General features: G+C 42.4%; 1 protein-coding gene across 1 annotated transcript in view; it reads right to left on the minus strand.

The window, feature by feature from the left end:
• The window catches only part of LOC139372660 (voltage-gated potassium channel regulatory subunit KCNG2-like), a 33,370-nt gene extending 12,004 nt beyond the window's left edge, over positions 1–21,366 (minus strand). Inside the window, exons 1-3 of the mRNA XM_071112439.1 lie at positions 20,970–21,366; positions 7,398–7,714; positions 6,632–7,214 (exon numbers count right to left, since the gene is read on the minus strand). Coding sequence (XP_070968540.1) covers positions 6,632–7,214; positions 7,398–7,591 — 777 coding nt within the window. The 5' untranslated portion in view covers positions 7,592–7,714; positions 20,970–21,366. The remainder of the gene's footprint in view (positions 1–6,631; positions 7,215–7,397; positions 7,715–20,969) is intronic.
• Positions 21,367–21,984: the final 618 nt, after the last annotated feature.

A 21,984-nucleotide genomic window follows, 5' to 3' on the forward strand; every position in this document is an offset into this window, starting at 1 on the left:
CTGTTCGAGACAGCAGGAGATCCAGAGGATCAAGGTGCAGCCCGCCAGCCATGCTGTGTGTGTACGTGTGAGAGAAAGTGCTTGAGGCTAGATGGCCTCAGGATCCTGGTGTATGATCAGAGCAGAGTGATGGTAGCTGTCTCATTCCTCTCCAAAGGGTGTGTGCGTGCGTGTTTATGTGGAAGCCTTGTCTTGGATGATTTTGTTTTTGGCAAAGCGTTCCCCATATGATGACTAACACACTAATCCAATACAATGACTGAGGAACAGACTTTCTCCACAGTAGGACATTTCTTTAGACTTTCGAAGTCATTGATATTTTTCATTTGAGTGAGAGAAATGTAATCTCCCACATTAAATGATCTATTTCCCTGGCTTCTTTTCCAGTTATTTAAAATTTGTTTTATGTTTCTTAAATGTATTTGTTTCTCACTAGACTGAAATAACTCACTGGAATAATTCCCATAATTCACGCTGGCAATCAATTACATTACAGCAGACGTACGCTGGCCTCAACCCAGGCGGTCTTGTTGCCTGTCAAGAGAGACTCTTGGGGAATTTCAATGCTGCAGAATTATTTTGGTATTTGTGCCTCGACACAATCCTGTCTCGGAGCTCTACGGACAATTCCGTCAACCTCATGGCTTGGTTTTTGCTCTGACATGCACTGTCAACTGTGGGTCCTTATATAGACAGGTGTGTGCCTTTCCAAATCATGTCCAACCAATTGAATTTACCACAGGTGGACTCCAATCAAGTTGTAGAAACATCTCAAGGATGATCAATGGAAACAGGATGCAGCTGAGCTCCATTGAGTCTCATAGCAAAGGGTCTGAATACTTATGTAAATAAGGTATTTCTGTTTTTATTTGTTTTTTTATAAACTGTCATTATTGATCATATTGTGTGTAGATCGATGAGGACCATTTTTTATTTAATACATTTTAGAATAAGGCTGTAACGTAACAAAATGTGGAAAGTCAAGGGGTCTGACTACTTTCAGAATGCACTGTATTATCAGAGAGAAGAAAATGGATAAAACAAGTTCTACATTTCCACAGACGTTTACAGGGGGAGAAATAAGCCATTTTGACGTTGAGGTGTGAAAAGACTGAAATTGAAATCAGAGGACACACTACTTAGAGCAGCGTTTCCCAAACCCGGTCCTGGGACCCCAAGGGGTGCACGTTTTGGTTTTTGCCCTAGCACGACACAGCTGATTCAAATAATCAAAGCTTGATGATGAGTTGGTTATCTGAATCAGCTGTGTAGTGCTAGGGCAAAAACCAAAACGTGCACCCCTTGGGGTCCCAGGATCGGGTTTGGGAAACACTCTACTCTGAGGACACACACACACACACTTGAATCCTCTATTCATCCAGATAGAGGCAATAAGCACACCCATAAAACTCTACATGTGTGTACGTGCAGCTGTTATGTGGGCCTGAATCACTGAGCTGTATCAGAACAGACAAGCTAAGTGCTGTCCATCACCAACACCACCTTGGCTTTGTCCTCTGATGCTTTTACAAAAACCACAACTTTTTTTCAGTTTTAATGGATCCACAACTGCACACAGTCAAAGGGATATGAAGGTTAGAGTCTAACTGAGTCTGGAAGACAAGGGTTGTCAGAACATCTCTGTGCAGGTGAGACAAGCCTGCGGACGGAGGAACAACAAGCTAAATGCATAATCAGAATGTAACATTTAACATGGTTGAGGACACCAACTCTTACTGTAAGACGACAAAATGTATTAGATTATTATCCTGCTGGTCTAGTTCGTTCGTGAGTTTAGCCTATAGCTGAAACATATAAACTGCATCTGAATCTACACTGAGAAATAATTAACACAACATGCAACAATTTCAATAGGTTTACAGAGTTACAGTTCATAAGGAAATCAATGAATAAAAATACATAGATTATGGCCTAATTTATTTATTTCACATGACTGAGAATACAAATATGCATCTGTTGGTCACAGATACTGTACCTTTAAAAAAAATGTAGGGGAGTTGATCAGAAAACCAGTCAGTATCTGATGTGACCACCATTTGCCTCATGCAGTGTGACACATTTCCTTCGCATAGAGTTGGTCAGGCTGTTGATTGTGGCCTGGAATGTTATCCCACTCCTCTTCAATGGCTGTGCGAAGTTGCTGGATATTGTCTGGAAATTGAACACTTTGTCATACACGTCGATACAGAGCATCCCAAACATGCTTAATGGGCGGCATGTCTGGTGAGTATGCAGGCCGTGGAAAATCTGGGATATTTTCAGCTTCCAGGATATGTGACAAGATCCTTGAGATTTGGGGTTGTGCATTATTATGCTGAAACATGAGATGATGGCGGCTGATGAATGGCACGACAATGGGCCTCAGGATCTCGTCACAGTATCTCTGTGCATTCAAATTGCCATCGATAAAACTACATTGTATTTGTTGTCCGTAGCTTATGCCTGCCCATACCATAACCCCACTGCTACCGTAGGGCACTCTATTCACAACGTTGACATCAGCAAATCGCTCACCCACACGATGCCATACATAGTGGTCTGCCATCTGCCTGGTACATTTGAAACCGGGATTCATCCGTGAAGAGCACACCTATCCAGCGTGTCAGTGGCCATTGAAGGTGAGAACAACACCCAACTGAAATCAGGTCAAGACCATTGAGAGGACGACGAGCACGCAGATAAGCTTCCCTGAGAAGGTTTATGACAGTATGTGTAGAAATCCTTCAGTTGTGCAAATCCACAGTTTCATCAGCTATGTGGGTAGCTGGTTGCAGACGATCCCACAGCGGAAGAATCTGTATGTGGAGGTCCTGGGCTAGTGTGCTTACACGTGGTCTGCAGTTGTGAGGCTGGTTGGATGTACTGCCAAATTCTCTAAAATGACGTTGGAGGTGGCTTATGGTAGAGAAGTGAACATTTAATTATCTGGCAACAGCTCCGGTGGGCATTCCTGCAGTCAGCATGCCAATTGCACACGCCCTCAAAACTTGAGACATCTGTGGCATTGTGTTGTGTGACAAAACTGCACCTTTTACAGTGGCCTTTTATTGTCCCCAGCACAAGGTGCACTTGTGTAATGAGCATGCTGTTTAATTAGCTTCTTGATATGCCACTCCTGTCAGGTGGATGGATTATCTTCGCAAAGGAGAAATGCTCACTAACAGGGATGTAAACAAATTTGTTCACAAAATGAGAGAAATCAGCTTTTTGTGCGTATGGCACATTTCTGGGATCTTTTATTTCAGCTCATGAAACATGGGAACAACACTTCACATGTTGCGTTTCGATTTTTGTTCAGCATACACCTCAATAAAGACAGCGTCTTAGGGATTTCATTCAATTTACATCCATAGTGGGAAGATCTATGCTGATCACCATCAAAGCCTCCCGTTAATGAATATTAGCTCAACTAACGGAGGAGGATGGTGGGCGGACTCCATTCAAACAGCTCAGGTTATTAGCTCTTACTAATGAAGATAGTTGATTTGGATTTCTCTGAAGTGTTTAGTCACAATATTGCTCTGCCTAACATTAACACATACAAAAATACAGCCCGTAGCGTAACCTACAACGTGGGTCTAGACAACCCTCCTTAACCTTCAAACATGGACATGAGAATAAACAGAGAACATTCCATAGATACTGCTCCCTATCAACAAGTACAGAGTATTCTTGGCCGTTTGTCAAGTCTCTCTCATTATAACACAGCATTTGTATATATCCTTGCCTGACCTTTGTCTCCCTCAATCACTTACAGTATTTACTCTTTTAAAGCTCAGCCAGTAACCTCACCTAATAGGAGATGAGCGCTTCAAGAGAAGGTATTGTTTGGGGAGTTAGCTCGCTAACACCAACCCTCCTTGTAGCTAGCTCGCTAACCCTCCTTGTAGCTTGCTTGTTAACCCTCCTTGCACCCTGATTTCCACTTTGAAGATACAGCACATCCTCAGCCCCCTCACCCCCTCTCCACCCTCCTCTCACCCCGACGCAGAGGTCTCTTTGGTAGCGGGAGAAGCCTGTGGAGGTTCTCTTTAAATCTTTCTAAAGCTTTATTGATGTCATTCAGGAGGTTGACTGTGTTGCCCCACAAAGACACTCCAGCAGGAACACTGAGGTCTCAGAGGCACAACTACTAGACATGAAACACCCAGAAGAAGAAGATAATATAATTACTTATCTCGGTCAGTGAAATTGGTGCAGTAACATTAGGTGGCCACTGGCCAAGTTCTAAGCCCTATGGGACCCCTGAGGACCACAAGAGGACAACCTCTGGCTTAATGTACTGATTATTAATCTACAGTGCCTTCAGAAAGTATTCATACCCCTTGACCCCTTGTCACACACACACACACACACACACACACACATACACACACACACACAGTGAAAGTGGAATTATGTTTTTAGAAATGTTTACAAAATAAGTAAAAATTAAAAGCTGAAATGTCTTCAGTCAATAAATATTCAACCCCTTCGCAATGGCAAGCCTAAATAAAGTTCAGGAGTAAAAAAGTGCTTAACAAGTCACATAGAGTACCACAGTATGTGTCATAATACCCATAATACCTAGTGGTCAAGCAGAGAAATGGTTCTAATTGTTTTTACACCATACATTTTTCCCATAGTGGATTTTAGAAACACTTCAAATAAGGGCTGTGTTTCATGTACATCTCTCTCGGACAAGGTGACTTTTAAAATCAATATATTTGCCTGTATTTAGCCCCCAAAATACAATACTAATTAGCTGCTACTGTGGATATCATATAGAACTACAAATGCCATGATCTGGACGACACTGCCGAATAGAGGTAAAGTCTGGATTAACTAACTAAATGTAGTATTGAATAAATTGGCTAAATTTACACAATACCTGTTAGTAAAGGTGTTAGCTAAAGATGATGTGCAGAAGCTTCCAGGGATTTGTAGTCCTGCATGATGTATACTCTGATGCTAATTAGCATTTTCGAATTGAGCCAAATATATTGATGATAGTCATCTTGTTGGAGAGAGATTTACACGGTTATCAAAACGTCACGCCAGGGTAAGCCTACACAAACCACAGCCCTTATTTGAAGTATTTCTAAAATCCCCTATGGGAAACATGACTGGTGGAAAAACCATTGGGACCATTTCCCTGTTTGACCGCTAGATTTTATGGGTATTATGACACGTCCACTGTGGAGCGTTATAAGTTGCATGGACTCACTCTGTGTTCTTTTTTTATTGACTACCTCGTCTCTGTACCCCACACGTACAATTGTCTGTCCCTCGGTCCAGCAGTGAATTTCAAACACATTCAACAACAAAGACCAGGGAGGTTTTCCAATGCCTCACAAAGAAGGCCACCTATTGGTAGATTCAAAATAATTTAAGCAGACATTGAATATCCCTTTGAGCATGGTGAAGTTATTACTAACACTTCAATATACCCAGTCACTAAAAAGGAAATCACTCAGGGATATCAAATTTGACGCCAATGGTGACTTTAAAACGGTTCGAGTTAATGGCTGTGACAGGAGAAACTGAGGAGGGATCGACAACATTGTAGTTACTCCAATATACTAAACTAATTGACAGAGTGAAAAGAAGGAAGCCTGTACAGAATAGAAATATTCCAAAACATGCATCCTGTTTGCAATAAGGCACTAAAGTAAAACTACAAAAAAAATTGGTCTAAGAAATGAACTTCATGTCCTAAGTACAAAGCGTTATGTTTGGAGCAAATCCAACACAACACATTATGTTATGGGCGTGCTTGTCATCGGCAAAGACTATGACGGTTTTTATGATAAAAATAAACGGAATGGAGCTAAGCACAGGCAAAATCCTATAGGAAAACCTGGTTCAGTCTGGAGTTGCTTACCAAGATGACATTGAATGTTCCCGAGTGGCCTAGTTACAGTTGACTTAAAATTGGTTTGAAAATCTACGGCAAAACTTGAAAATGGCTGTCTAGCAATGATCAACAACCAACTTCACAGAGCTTAAAGAATTGTTAAAAGAATGTGCAAATGTTGTACAATCCAGGTGTGCAAAGCTCTTAAAGGCTTACCAAGAAAGTTTCACAGCTTTAATCACTGCCAAAGGGGATTCTAACATGCATTGACTTAGGGGTGTGAATACTTATGCAAACAAGAGATTTCCGTATTTCATTTTCAATACAATTGCTAATATTTCAGTCTGTAACAACAAAATATGAAATAGGTCTGAATACTTTCTGAAGGCACTGTATATTCTATGTTCATTATTCCTTTACTGCCTGAATAAGAGCAATACGAGAGTGCCTTAACAGCAGCAGCAGTGATCTGGCAAATGGAATAATCTGTTATTAATGTGATTGGAGTTGTAGCGTGGCAGTCGTCCCTGACAACATCCCTGAGCCATCACATTACCTCTGTGAAGATTAGTTACTATAAGGGGGAAGACTCGCCATGTGGAGGTTGTCCCTCAAACATCATCCTACTAAGAGCAGGATGTAGATGTGGATGTGCTCAAAGTTTCCAGCTCTGTAACTCGGTTAGGTCAAACTCCTGGTCCTATGTATAACCCACCCGAGTGTGACCCAAAAGTAAAACCCTGTGAGTAGGGAGTAAACAGGAAGTGAACTCACCCTCTCCTCCTCCTCCCGGAGGTCGGGCATGGTACTGATGCAGAGTGTTACTGCGGTGATGGCCACAAACACCACCGACAAGAAGGCAAAGATCTTTCCAGGTAGTCCAGATTGAGGGTTCTCCACCATGTCGTGCAGCCTGCGCATACACCCCGCCATGCGGCTCTCCTCCTCCTCCCCCCCTCCCTCTCCGGCGTGCCCCTGCCCATCCTCACAGCTCTGGGGGGTCAGGGTTGTGGTGAGCTCTGCCTCCTCCATCCTCAGCTGCTCCTTGAGCTCCTCCTGCCTGATGCGTAGCTTTCGGAGGCAGCACCACTCCAGCCTGGTGTCCTCCACGCCCCAGTAGACCAGCTCCTCCTGGAAGGACAGGGCACACATCTCCCTCAGCAGCCGCAGCCGCCCTGCCGCTAGGAACGTCACGATGGTGCGGAACGCAGATGGGCTGCGGTCAAAGAAGTACTCCTGGCACCCGTCGTCGTAGTCATCACACACCTCCATGATCTCGTCCAATGAGCTACAGCCCCTCAGCCGGCCCAGCCGCGTCAGAGGGAACTCCTCCAGAACGGACCAGGGGATACGGTACCTGGTGAGAGGAAAACACACAATGTTACCGCTGAAATACTCTTCAAGTTATAATGCTCTTGAGCAGCAGCAAGACCAATGCCTGGATTATTTGCCTTTTAAATCTTGCACCCAAAGTCTTCTGATTATGGACTATTGATTATTGAGATGAACACAGCAACTCTTGACTCTGTTGGTATTGTACCTGATCCCGCCCACGTTGATGACGGCTGATAGGTCGTTTTCCTCCTGCCCCTCATTGGGCCTCCGCAGCAGCCGTTGCCGCTTGAAGAACACACCCTTCTTAGTTACCACCTCCTGCTGGTTCTCAATGGGGAAGTGGAAGGGCGTGAACTCTTTCTCCGAGCTGCCCGCTAGGAAGGCCACCTCCTGGTACATCCCTGCTGCTCCTCTGGGTGACCCAGGGGGTCCTGGTCGGGAGGCGATGGGTGGGGAGTGGGGGGGGTTCACTGCCTGACTGGGTTGGCAGGGACCTCACCCATCCAGGAGCAGGGTTGGGCTCTATGGAAACAAAGCAGATGAAAGAAAGTTTAGACATAGAAATGACTTCCACTGGTTTATAGGGATGAATTACTTCAGAATCTCAGGATGAACCAGATACAAGTCACTCTTCAGGCTCCTTTTGTTCCCTCTTTCTCTCGTCACACCAACAAGTTTTGCATCAGCAGGAACCCCGATGCAGAGAGGAATTCGTTAAGTTGTTGTGGTATTTAACGCGTCGCTGAGGGCCTAAATGAGATGTTTCTCTTTAAAGGATTGCTTATCAAGGTTCACTAAATTAAAATAAATACAGAGCAATTAGCTGTGGAATGTCGACAAGAACAAACTGTTTGGATATACTTGGTAAAACTTCCTGTGATTAATCTTTCACGGGCCATTGACTTTGTTTATGACAACAGAAAAAGTGCAATTAATTCTGCAGCAATAATATCTTGTTTTAATCTTCTTATTCCAACATAGATTTTTATATCAGTATAACCACAGCTTCAGCTGATGAAACAAACTCCTAAAATGTGGCACTTTCCAATGGCACCTTCCAGTCTTACGACTGACAGAATGCAGCTCTGCGTAGCGAGGGTTAAATGATTCATACAAAGCCAAATTAGATCACAGTGAACTACTGTCAGCCACAAAACTCCTCTTCATGATGCAGCATCACACTAAAACTTTAATCAGTTTCGTTCACGAGAATGTTCTGAACTTCAAAACAGGACACATTGTGACTGTTGGTGAATAAGAGGAAAACTTTACAAACTCTTCCAAAATCTTTTGAGAAACTCATATATATACACACACACACACACACACATATATATATATATACACACACACACACACACACACCGTACAGTTGAAGTCAGAAGATTACATACACCTTAGCCAAACACATTTAAACTCAGTTTCACAATTCCTGACATTTAATCCTAGTAAAAATTCACTGTTTTAGGTCAGTTAGGATCACCACTTTATTTTAAGAATGTGAAATGTCAGAATAATAGTAGAGAGAATGACTTATTTCAGGTTATATTTCTTTCATCATATTCCCAGTGGATCAGAAGTGTACATACACTCAGTTAGTATTTGGTAGCATTGCCTTTAAATTGTTTAACTTGGGTCAAACGTTTTGGGTAGCCTTCCACAAGCTTCCCACAATAAGTTGGGTGAACTTGGCCCATTCCTCCTGACAAAGCTGGTGTAACTGAGTCAGGTTTGTAGGCCTCCTTGCTCGCACACGCTTTTTCAGTTCTGCACACAAATGTTCTATTGGATTGAGGTCAGGGCTTTGTGAAGGCCACTCCAATACCTTGACTTAGTTGTCCTTATGCCATTTTGCCACAACTTTGGAAGTATGCTTGGGGTCATTGTCCATTTGGAAGATCCAATAGCGACCCATTAACTTCCTGACTGATGTCTTGAGATGTTGCTTCAATATATCCACATAATTTCCCTGCCTCATGTTGCCATCTATTTTGTGAAGTGCACCAGTCCCTCCTGCAGCAAAACACCCCCACATCACGATGCTGCCACCCCCGTGCTTCACGGTTGGGATGTTGATCTTCGGCTTGCAAGCCTCCCCCTTTTCCAAACAAAACAGTGGTCATTATGGCCAAACAGTTCTATTTTTGTTTCATCAGACCAGAGGACATTTATACAAAAAGTACGATCGTTGTCCCTATGTGCAGTTTCAAACCGTATTCTGGCTTTTTTAAGGTGGTTTTGGAGCAGTGGCTTCTTCCTTGCTGAGCGGCCTTTCAGGTTATGCCGATATAGGACTAGTTTTACTGTGTACCTGTTTCCTCCAGCATCTTCACAAGGTCCTTTGCTGTTATTCTGGGATTGATTTGCACTTTTCGCACCAAAGTACGTTCATCTCTAGGAGACAGAAGGCGTCTCCTTCCTGAGCGGTATGACGGCTGTGTGGTACCATGGTGCTTATACTTGCGTACTATTGTCTGTACAGATGAACATGGTGCCTTCAGGCGTTTGGAAATTGCTCCCAAGGATGAACCAGACCTGTGGAGGTCTTCCATTTTTCTGAGGTCTTTCTTTTGATTTTCCCATGATGTCAAGCAAAGAGGCACTGAGTTTGAAGGTAGGCCTCGAAAATACATCCACAGGTGCACCTCCAATTGACTCAAATTATGTCAATTAGCCTATCAGAAGCTTCTAAAGCTATGATATCATTTTCTGGAATTTTCCAAGTTGTTTAAAGGCATAGTCAACTTAGTGAATGTAAACATCTGACCCACTGGAATTGTGATACACTGAATTATAAATAAAATAATCTGTCTGTAAACAATTGTTGGAAACATTACTTGTGTCATGCACAAAGTAGATGTCCTAACCGACTTGCCAAAACTATAGTTTGTTAACAAGACATTTGTGGTGGTTGAAAAACTACTTTTAATGACTCCAACCTAAGTGTATGTAAATTTTCGACTTCAACTGTATATATATACATACACAAATACATACACACACACACACACACACACACACACACACACACACACACACACACACACGTACATACATACATACATTATCGTTCAAAAGTTTGGGGTCACTTTGAAATGTCCTTGTTTTTTGTTTTTTGCCCATTAAAATAACATCAAATTGATCAGAAATACAGTGTAGGCAAATTAGCTCTAACCAGAATAGAGAGAGAACTGGGAGGCACAGGTGCACAACTGAGAAGAAGTGCATTCAAGTTTGAGAAACAGATGCCTCACAAGTCCTCAACTGGCAAGACCGTTAGAAAAGCATTCCAGGTGAAGCTGGTTGAGAGAATGCCAAGAGTGTGCAAAGCTGTCATCAAGGCAAAGGGTGGCTTTTGACTGGTAGTGTGTGTTTGTGTATGTGTGTATATAGTCCTCAACTGGCAGCTTCATTAAATAGTACCCGCAAACACCAGTCTCAACATCAACAGTGAAGAGGCGACTCTGGGATGCTGGCCTTCCTCTGTCCAGTGTCTGTGTTCTTTTGCCCATCTTAATCTTTTATTTTTATTTGCCAGTCTGAGATATTGCTTTTTCTTTGCAACTTTGCCTAAAAGGCCAACATCCCGGCGTCGCCTCTTCACTGTTGATGTTGAGACTGGTGTTTTGCGGGTAATATTTAATTAAGCTGCCAGTCTAATGTCCATTGCTCATGTTTCTAGGCCAAAGCAAGTCTCTCCTTATTGGGGTCCTTTTGTCGTGGTTTCTTTGCAGCAATTCGACCATGAATGCCTGATTCACGCAGTCTCTGAACAGTTAATGTTGAAATGTGTCTGCTACTTGAACTCTGAAGCATTTATTTGGGCTGCAATTTCTGTGGATGGTAACTCTAATGAACTTATCCTCTGCAGCAGAGGTAACTCTGGGTCTTCCTTTCCTGTGGCGGTCCTCATGAGAGACAGTTTCATGATAGCGCTTGATGGTTTTTGCAACTGCACTTGAAGAAACTTTAAAAGTTCTTGAAATTTTCCGGATTACCTGACGTTCATGTCTTCAAGTAATGATGGACTGTCGTTTTTCTTTGCTTATTTGAGCTGTTCTTGCCATAATATGGACTTGGTCTATTACCTTCTGTATACCACCCCTACCTTCTCACAACACAAATGATTGGCTAAAACGCATTAAGAAGGAAATAAATTCCACAAATGAACTTTTAACAAGGCACACCTGTTCATTTAAATGCATTCCAGGGGACTACCTCATGAAGCTGGTTGAGAGAACGCCAAAAGCGTGCAAATCTGCCATCAAGGCAAAAGGTGGCTACTTTGAAGAATCTCAAATATAAAATATATTTGAATTTGTTTAACACTTTTTTTGGTCACTACATGATTCCATATGTGCTATTCCATACTTCACTATTGTTCTACAATGTAAAAAAAAATGTCAGTCCGTTCTCCAGCAACTGAAGTAGAGCGTTGAAAGCTGCTACACTAATGGCAAAGATGACAACCTAACGAGATAGGGACAAGACTACAAACAGAGAATGATTTGACCTGGACACAATTTACAGCTGTGACAGGACAGACAGAAAGACAGAGGTGCATGGACTGAGAGACAGGGAGAAAGGGAGAGAGAGAGAAACAGAGAGGGAGAGTAAGAGAAACAGAGAGAAAGACAGACACGGTGACAGCATGACAGAATATATGTATTAATGCTGTAATGTGTATGCATGAAAGACAACTGCAGATTTAGAAAGTCCAGAAAAAAAACCAGGTTGAGACAGGAGTATCCATCACCTGCTGATTAAACACAGTGAAACGTGTCAGTGCGCTCCAGTGCCTGGGTGGATTGGCTCAGTAACGCTCCTTTCACACGTACTGATGTGACAACCGAGGGGAAAATAAGCTCCAGATAAAATGTCACATCTTCTGCTGAAGCCTTGTGTGTTCTAATGTATTTACCACATGCTCTTTGTTTTATTTTACAATGGGCAGAAGGGGCACAAAAATGGGAATGGATTCAGGGTCAAGTGCAGAGAATTGAGTGTGTTTGTCCAGAGTTGGTTAGGTTACTTTCTAATTAAATACATTTACTCGTTACCTGTCATCATAGTGGTCTCTGACTTGTGGTCAGACTCGCTCATGTGGAACAAACTTACATTTAAGCCTTTTTTCAATGCTGAATTGAATATCATTGACAAAACAGAAAGGTGTCATCATGTATTTTTTTGCAAACATCCTTTCTGAATTTAAAAGTAATCCAAGTAGTAATACTCTCGTTTTTCAAAAGTATCTGTAATCTGCTTACAATATTTTTCCGGGTAATTTAACTGATTACAATGAGTTTTTTTGTAAACTACATGTAATCAGTTACTCCCAACCCTGCGTATGTCAATAGATTTGCAACATACAAGCAGATAGGTAAAAGTCTTCTGTGTAGTGTACACAAATGTCATTGGTTAGCAATGTCAGTCAAACTGGCCCCTCCCTCTCTCTCTCTCTCTCTCTCTGGGGGCTCAGAAAATGACAGGTCCATAAATGCACAGAACACCACCCCTGAGAGGAGGTGGTTATGGACCGTAACATAACACCCAGGAAACCTAAAGACCATACATTGTCGTCACTTACAGGTATAACATCTTAAATTTGATCACTCTTACTGCTGACAATTTTCCTGCACTGCATGAAATACAGATTAACTCAGTGATTTACATAAATTAACTGAAAACTTGCACTAACACACGGTTATATTAACAGAGTTGCACTTTTCATGTAGCCTACTTTTGTCCAGCTAACAGCCCAACCACCGATCAAGCAACAGTGTGGACTAAATGTCAAAATGTTGTTGCTGCAGGATTATTTTGCAACAACAATATTGGTCAAATTAAGACCCTACATCTTTATAATGGACCATGTATTCATGCATATAGGACCGTTGACTAGTAGTCAACATAATAATGAATGCTGAGACAGTAGCCTGGTCCCAGATCTGTTTGTGCTGTCTTGCTAGTTAGACAGATCATCAATCTGAGGGTAGTACAATGCTTGGTTCTACATGCAGGACTACTGACAGATGTGAAACACAAGTTAGTACTCTGTGACTTTGCACTGGTGGCAAGCTATACGTAGCCTCACTCAGGTAGTGCTCACCAGTTGTGACCGCTGGAGGGACTACACCATCCTTCTCAAAAAGGAGTCCCGTGTAGTCTCTATAGTAAGATATTGTATCATAGCAACATGTCTACTCTACATATCCTGCCATACTAGAGTAATTTGGGCTTCCAACTTAATCTGTGATAGTGTCTGTAACAGTGCTCTGACGGTTTGGGGAAGAAGCCAATATCCATATTTGAAGGACTAAACGTTTATCTGCAGAGACAACAGAGAGCTGCTGTGCTGCTCTTTCAGTCATGGCTGTTCTAACATTGTGGAATTGGTTCTTTCCTTCTTAGTGCTGCTGGTGTTTGACTGAACTACTGAAACATGGAAGCATAGTCCTGCTTCACTAACCACTTCCACAAATTCACATTTACCATAAACATTCTGAAAGCCCAAGATGGGGTAATGAAAATGACAAAACCAAAAGTCCATTCTAATGAATTCACTTCAAATAGAAGTTTTCAGGTTATAAAACGTATTTTCTAAAGTCCATCTCTTGCCCCGGGGGGTTATAGAAATGAGTTTGTGTCACTCATTTCCTTGGATGAATGATAATTGTGACCTATTTAGGCAGCCCTTTAGGGTGCATTCGTAAATTCACTCTGGCTATCTACTCCGATTTCATAGCACTCTCGTCTGAGTGTGCCAGAGCGCAGAATAACTGGTGAATTTATGAACGCTCAACACCCGTTGAATATGGCCGGGGTCAGCAAATGTCGGCAAAAAAACATATTGTTGTCAGCAGCACAGTTACAGTCCCCAACGCTCTGGAGAACATGAAAACAGCCTAACCAGCTCTGTTAGGGTGAGTAGAATGGTCAGAGTGAAGTGTTCTCTCATTTGTGTCTGGAAGTAAGTAGCTAGCAAGCTAGCCAACATTAGGCAGTTAGCGTGGGTGCTTGACTACTGTTGTGAGGTCAGAACTCTCGGATCAACCCTACTCCTCGGCCAGGGCGTCCAGTGTGCGCTCTGAACGGCCCTATCAAATAACATTTTATTGGTCACATACACATGGTTAGCAGACGTTAATGTGAGTGTAGCAAAATGCTTGTGCTTCTAGTTCCGACAGTGCAGTAATATCTAACAAGTAATCTAACAATTTCCCAACAACTACCTAATACACACAAATCTAAAGGTGTGAATGGGAATATGTACATATAAATATATGGATGAGCGATGGCCGTGCGACATAGGCAAGGTACAACAGATGGTATAAAATACAGTATATACATGTGATATGTGTCACATTCGTCGTATTGATGAGACCAAGGCGCAGCTTGATTTGAATACATTCTTCTTTATTACGAAGAACACTAAACAAACTAACAAAATGTGCCGCTAATAATAGCGAGTGCTGCCATGTGCATCTGTACACATAGACAATAACCCACAAAACCAAAATGGAAAATGGCAACCTAAATAGGATCCCCAATCAGAGACAACGATAAACAGCTGTCTCTGATTGGGAACCAATTCATGCCACCATAGACCTAAATTTACAGAGACAATACCAAAACCCCATTGATATACAAAAAACCCTAGACAAGACAAAAACACACATACCACCCTCGTCACACCCTGACCTAACCAAAATAATAAAGAAAACAAAGATAACTAAGATCAGGGCGTGACAATATGAGTAATGTAAGATATGTAAACATTATTAAAGTGGCATTGTCTGAAGTGGCATTGTTTAAAGTGACTAGTGATCCATTTATTAAAGTGGCCAGTGATTGGGTCTCAATGTAGGCAGCAGCGTCTCTGAGTTACTGATTGCTGTTTAGCAGTCTGATGGCCTTGAGATAGAAGCTGTTTTTCAGTCTCTCAGTCCCAGCTTTAATGCACCTGTACTGACCTCGCCTTGGCTTGGGTGGTTCATGTCCTTGATGATCTTTTCGGCCTTCCTGTGACATTGGGTGCTATAGGTGTCATGGAGGGCAGGTAGTTTGCCCCCAGTGATGCGTTGTGCAGACCACACCACCCTCTGGAGAGCCTTGCGGTTGAGGGCGGTGCAGTTGCCGTACCAGGCTGTGATACAGCCCAACAGGATGCTCTCGATTGTGCATCTGTAAATGTTTGCCAGGGTTTTGGGTGACAAGCCAAATTTCTTCAGCCTCCTGAGGTTGAAGAGGCGCTGTTGCACCTTCTTCACCACACTGTCTATGTGGGTGAACCATTTTGGTTTGTCTGTGATGTGTACACCGAAGAACTTAAAACTTTCCACCTTCTCCACTGCTGTCCCTTCGATGTGGATAGGGGGGTGCTCCCTCTGCTGTTTCCTGAAATCCACGATCTTCTCCTTTGTTTTGTTGACATTGAATGAGAGGTTGTTTTCCTGACACCACACTCTGAGTGCCCTCACCTCCTCCCTGTAGACTGTCTCGTCGTTGTTGGTAATCAAGCACACTACTGTTGTGTCATCTGCAAACTTGATGATTGAGGCATGCATGGCCACGCAGTCGTGGGTCAACAGGGAGTACAGGGGGGGCTGAGCACATACCCTTGTGGGGCCCCAGTGTTGAGGGTCAGCGAAGTGGAGATGTTGTTTCCTACCTTCACCACTTGGGGGCAGCCTGTCAGAATGTCCAGGACCCAATTGCACAGGGCGGAGTTGAGACCCAGGGCCTCCGGCTTGATGACGAGCTTGGAGAATACCATGGTGTAGAATGCTGAGCTGTAGTCAATGAACAGCATTCTTACATAAGTATTCCTCTTGTCCAGATGGGATAGGGCAGTGTGCAGGTGATTGCATCATCTGTGGACCTGTTGTGGTGGTGTGCAAACTGAAGTGGGTCTAGGATGGCCGGTAAGGTGGAGGTTATATGTTCCTTGACTAGTCTCTCAAAGCACTTCATGATGACAGAAGTGAGTGCTACGGGGCGGTAGTAATTTAGTTCAATTATCTTTGCCTTCTTGGGTACAGGAACAATGGTGGCCATCTGGAAGCATGTGGGGACAGCAGACTGGTATAGGGAGCGATTGAATGTCTGTAAACACACCAGCCAGCTGGTCTGCGCATGCTCTGAAGACGCAGGGTGAAGGGTGCCGTCTGGGCCAGCAGCCTTGCGAGAGTTAACACGTTTAAATGTTTTACTCACATTGGCCACGAAGAAGGGGGAGGGGGCGAGGTCGGTAGCACTGTATTATCCTCAAAGCGTTCAAAGAAAGTGTTTAGTTTGTCTGGAAGCATGACGTCGGTATCCTTGACATGGCTGGTTTTCTTTTTGTAGTCCGTGATTTCCTGTAGACCCTGCCACATACGTCTCGTGTCTGAGCCATTGAATTGCGACTCCACCTTGTCCCTGTACCGGTATTTCGCTTGTTTGATTGCCTTGCGAAGGGAATAACTACACTGTTTATATTCAGCCATATTCCCAGACCTCTTTCCATGGTTAAATGTGGTGGTTCGCACTTTCAGTTTTGTGCGAATGCCGCCATCCATCCACGGTTTCTTGTTAGGGTTAGGTTTTAATAGTCACAGTGGGTACAACATCTCCAATGCACTTCTTTATAAACTCACTCACTGAGTCAGTGGATAGATTTATGTTGTTATCTGAGGCTGACTGGAACATATCCCAGTCTGCGTGATCAAAACAATCTTGAAGCGTTGAATGGTTCTAGTCACTGGTACATCCTGTTTGAATTTCTGCCTATAAGACGATAGGAGCAAGATGGTGTCGTGGTCGGATTTGCCCAAGGGAGGGCAGGGGAGGGCTTTGAGGTTGACCAATTCAACATGGCCGATTTCAAGTTTTCACAACAATCGGTAATCGATTTTGGCCGATTACATTGCACTCCACGGGGAGACTGCGTGGCAGGCTGACCACCTGTTAAGCGAGTGCAGCAAGGATCCAAGATAAGTTGCTAGCTAGCATTAAACATATCTTATAAAAAACAATCAATCTTAACATAATCACTAGTTAACTACACATGGTTGATGATATTACTAGTTTAACTAGCTTGTCCTGCGTTGCAAATAATCAATGCATTGCCTGTTAATTTATCATCGAATCACAGCCTACTTCGCCAAACAGGTGATGATTTAACAAGCGCATTCGTGAAAAAAGCACTGTCATTGCACCAATGTACCTAACCATAAACATCAATGCCTTTCTTAAAATCAATACACAAGTATATTTTTTTAAACCTGCATATTTAGTTAAAAGAAATTCATGTTAGCAGGCAATATTAACTAGGGAAATTGTGTCACTTCTCTTGTGTTCGTGCAAGCAGAGTCAGGGTATATACAGCAGTTTGGACACCTGGCTTGTTGCGAACTGTGTGAAGACCATTTCTTCCTAACAAAGACCGGAATTAATTTGCCAGAATTGTAAATAATTATGACATAACATTGAAGGTTGTACAATGTAACAGCAATATTTAGACTTATAGATGTCACCCGTTAGATAAAAACCTGAACGGTTCTGTATTTCACTGAAATAATAAAATGTGTTTCGAAATGATAGTTTCCGGATTTAACAATATTAATGACCTAAGGCTCGTATTTCTGTGTGTTTATTATATTATAATTAAGTCTATGATTTGATATTTGATAGAGCATTCTGACTGAGCAGTGGTAGGCTGCAGCAGGCTCGTAAGCATTCATTCAAACAGCACTTTCCTTCGTTTGCCAGCAGCTCTTCGCAATGCTTGAAGCACAGCGCTGTTCATGACTTCAAGTCTATCAACTCCTGAGATTAGGCTGGCAATACTATAGTGCCTATATGAACATCCAATAGTTAAAGGTATATGAAATACAAATGGTATAGAGAGAAATAGTCCCATAATTCCTATAATAACTACAACCTAAAACTTCTTAACTGGGAATATTGAAGACTCACGTTAAAAGGAACCACCAGTTTTCATATGTTCTCATGTTCTGAGCAAGGAACTTAAGCGTTAGCCTTTTTACATGGCACATATTGCAGTTTTACTTTCTTCTCCAACACTGTGTTTTTGTATTATTTAAACCAAATTGAACATGTTTCATTATTTATTTGAGACTAAATTGATTTTTATTTATTTATTATATTAAGTTAAAATAAGTGTTCATTCAGTATTGTTGTAATTGTCATTATTACAAATATATATATAAAAATCGTCTGATTAATCGGTATCGGCGTTGAAAAATCATAATCGATCGACCTCTACTTTGTATGCATTGCGGAAGTTAGAGTAACAGTGATCGAGTGTATTACACCTGCGCATAGTGCAATCTATATGCTGATAGAATTTAGGTAGCTTTGTTCTCAAGTTTGCTTTGTTAAAATCCTCAGCTACAGTAAATGCAGCCTCAGGATATATGGTTTCCAGTTTACATAGAGTCCAGTGAAGTTCCTTGAGGGCCGCTTGAGGGGGAATGTACACCGGTGGGGATAACTGATGAGAATTCTCTTGGGAGATAATATGGCTGGCATTTGATTGTAAGGAATTCTAGGGCGGGTGAGTAAAGGACTTGTGTTTCTGTATGTTGTTATGATTACACCATGAATTATTAATTATGAAGCATACACCCCCGCCCTTCCTCTTCCCAGAGAGGAGTTTATCTCTGTCGGCACAATGCATGGAGAAGCCCGGTGGCTGAACCGATTCCAACAACATATCCCGAGAGAGCCATGTTTTCGTGAAACAGAGAATGTTAGAATCTCTCATTTCTCTCTGGAAGGCAACCCTTGCTCGAATTTCATCTACCTTGTTGTCAAGAGACTGGACATTGGCGAGTAGTATACTCGGGAGCGGTGGGCGATGTGCAAGTCTACGGAGCCGACCAGGAGGCCGCTCTGTCTGCCCCTTCTGCGGAGCCGTTGTTTTCGGTCGGCTTCTGGGATTAGGTCCATTGTCCTGGGTTGTGGTCCAAACAGAGGATCCGCTTCGGGAAAGTCGCATTCCTGGTCGTAATATTGGTAAGTTGACGTCGCTCTTATATCCAATAGTTCTTCCCGGCTGTATGTAATAAGACTTAAGATTTCCTGGGGTAACAGTAAGAAATAATACATAAATAAATAAAATACTGCATAGTTTCCTAAGGACTCGAAGCGAGGCGACCATCTCTGTCGGCGCCATCTTTCAATCCTAGAGCTAAAGGCTCTGAATTTAAGAATGGACAATCTGACAACGCTCTGAATTTACGAATGCCTAGAGTGCACTATAGCACTCCTTGATTGAATTTACGAACACACCAGTAATAAAAGCAATTATAAACTGCACCAGGTGAAAGTAGATATTCAAAAATGAGCTGTGAGCTATCTAGTGGACCAATACTCAGATGATCTATTGAAACAGAAAGGAATGGAATATTAGTAGTTGGGTAGTTTTGTTATTAAAAATGCAATACTTTGTTCATTTGCAAAGGGCTTTAGAGAGAATGCAAGGTACAGTATCAGATCAATAACCTCAAGGTAAAGACTTAGAGTCGCTGTTTGATGCCCTCTGTGATGCACAGTAGAGCACTGGTTTCTGTACAGGCACCGGTATGAGAAGTCCATCAACAATAACACTTTCAGGCAAGTCTCTATTTTTCCACACATTTGCATCTTCACACAACCACACAAAACAGTGGTTGTTTTTCTATTGGTAGAATGTGGTGTATGAAATGTAGGTGGTCTATAGTGGCTGTATCATGTAGTTTATAGATGGACATCATCGCTGCACTAAGACTAATTTCCCCCTCGAGGGCAATAAAGTTGATCGTGCCTATAGCATCGGCCTTGAAGGTAATCATCTCTCCCTGTAAATCCTCACGTATTACATGGTCTGTCTATGTGGCTCCAGGAAACGTATAGGACAAATGGGAGAAGTGTCATGTGTACCAGCCTCCCGACCCCCAGTCCACATCCCTATACTTCCACCCTAACCCGAACCCCAGTCCAGACCACACATCAACAAGTTAATGAAATGCGGGAGGAGTGTAAAATATATAGATAATCCATACAGGCAGTAAAAGGAGAGCCCTTCGAGAGGGTAGGAGGTGTTTTAAAAGGGTGTATAACCCATTGACTTGAAAAGAACTCAATCTCCCAGATATTGACTATTCACCTGTAAAAACAAATAGTCTGTATGGTGGATCCTCTGATAAGGGTTCATGATAGGTTCAAGACAGAGTTTAGCCTAGAGGGTAACATTTAGACGCCTGCAATAGAAACATCATTTCTATTGCGTTATATACAGTTATAGCCCCTTTTGTTTTGGGGTTATACAATTATTGGCATACAGAATGCTTGCACTGCGCCAAATTGGTCAAACCCGAATACTCCGGTTTAAAAGCCTATATTTGAAATAATCTAGAGATTAATTTTATATAGGAGACAACTTTCAACCTGTCTCTGTCAGATTTTGCCCATCTTGCAAAAAAGAGCCACTGTCGTAGCCTACTGTGCCTAGGGATATGAGAGAGAGAGAGAGACCGAGAGACCGTTTGACAAGTAATTCATTGTAAGGGAAGGTTTAAATTGCATTTTTTTTAATCCACACAACATGCACCGTGAATAAACATTAGGCTAGCTAGCCTATAATATGGATGGACATTACAGCATAGCCGACAATAGCCGGGAAGCCCAAATTCGCCGCGCACTCCTACATTTACAAAAATAAATGCTGAATAAATATTTGTCTAAGTGTCTGTACAAACATTGAAATATCATTCATGATTATCACACCTACCCGCTGTGTTCGGCTTGTGTCCATTGGCAGAGAACTTCCCCACATTTCGATATCAGTTATGAAAGCGCATATTGGTCAACATAAAATACATGATCCAGTCTACTCCGTCTTCTGTATAAATGGTCCTAACATGGTTACTTGACTTTATACCAGGACAGGTGCACTCAGTCCCAGGTAACGTCACGTGCTTTACTTCTGAACCATTAGGAGCAAGTTTGAAGGTTTGGTAAACTTGCTGCACACCCGCATAGAATAATCAAAATACTGAACAATACTATGATTGTTTTAAATCGAAGGAACTGACATTAACAAAATAACCCACTCAACCGGACGAGACTCACGATAGAGCAGTTGGAAAAGACGCCGCGGATTTGAGAAGAGCCCAGCGTGAATGAATGGGGGTTGCTGCTCTGTGATAATTCCAATGTTACCTCTCTCCTCTGACTGTCTTGGAGTCGGACACCGCTCTGCTCACGCGACAAAATCGCGCTCCGCGGTGTGCTCCCTGCTCTGCTTCGCTTCTTTCCGGAATTGACTTCTGCTTCCAACAGCCAATTCAAGTAGCTCACACTGTGATTGCAGAATAATAAAACAAATCATGAGGCATACAAATCATTAAATGCGCACAAGTGAATTGTAGGCGTACAAATAAAATATAGGTTATGCATAATTCGAGTTTGGAACTTTCTGTTAGTTATAAAATATCGACGGGATAAACACAGCTAGGACTACTACAGTTATGTTACTGCATTATTAAATGGTTATAGCCTCCTCATTGTCCTATAATGGTGTAGGACTACCGTAGACTACGGTGTAGGCCTATGAAATAAATGGTTTAGAGTCCACCAAATTGAGGGAAACCTAATAGATGAGGGGAAGTGGACGATGGTGAGGCAGTTGGTCCTCCTTGATTGATAGGTGTGATGATCGATACCTAACTTACAACGCAGGTTGAAGCCAGGCACAGAAATACATAATTTGTCTGTTCATTTCAGTGCTCGAGTCTGTTACAACA

Source organism: Oncorhynchus clarkii, chromosome 18 (genome assembly GCF_045791955.1).
Source record: "Oncorhynchus clarkii lewisi isolate Uvic-CL-2024 chromosome 18, UVic_Ocla_1.0, whole genome shotgun sequence".
Lineage (NCBI taxonomy): Eukaryota > Metazoa > Chordata > Actinopteri > Salmoniformes > Salmonidae > Oncorhynchus > Oncorhynchus clarkii.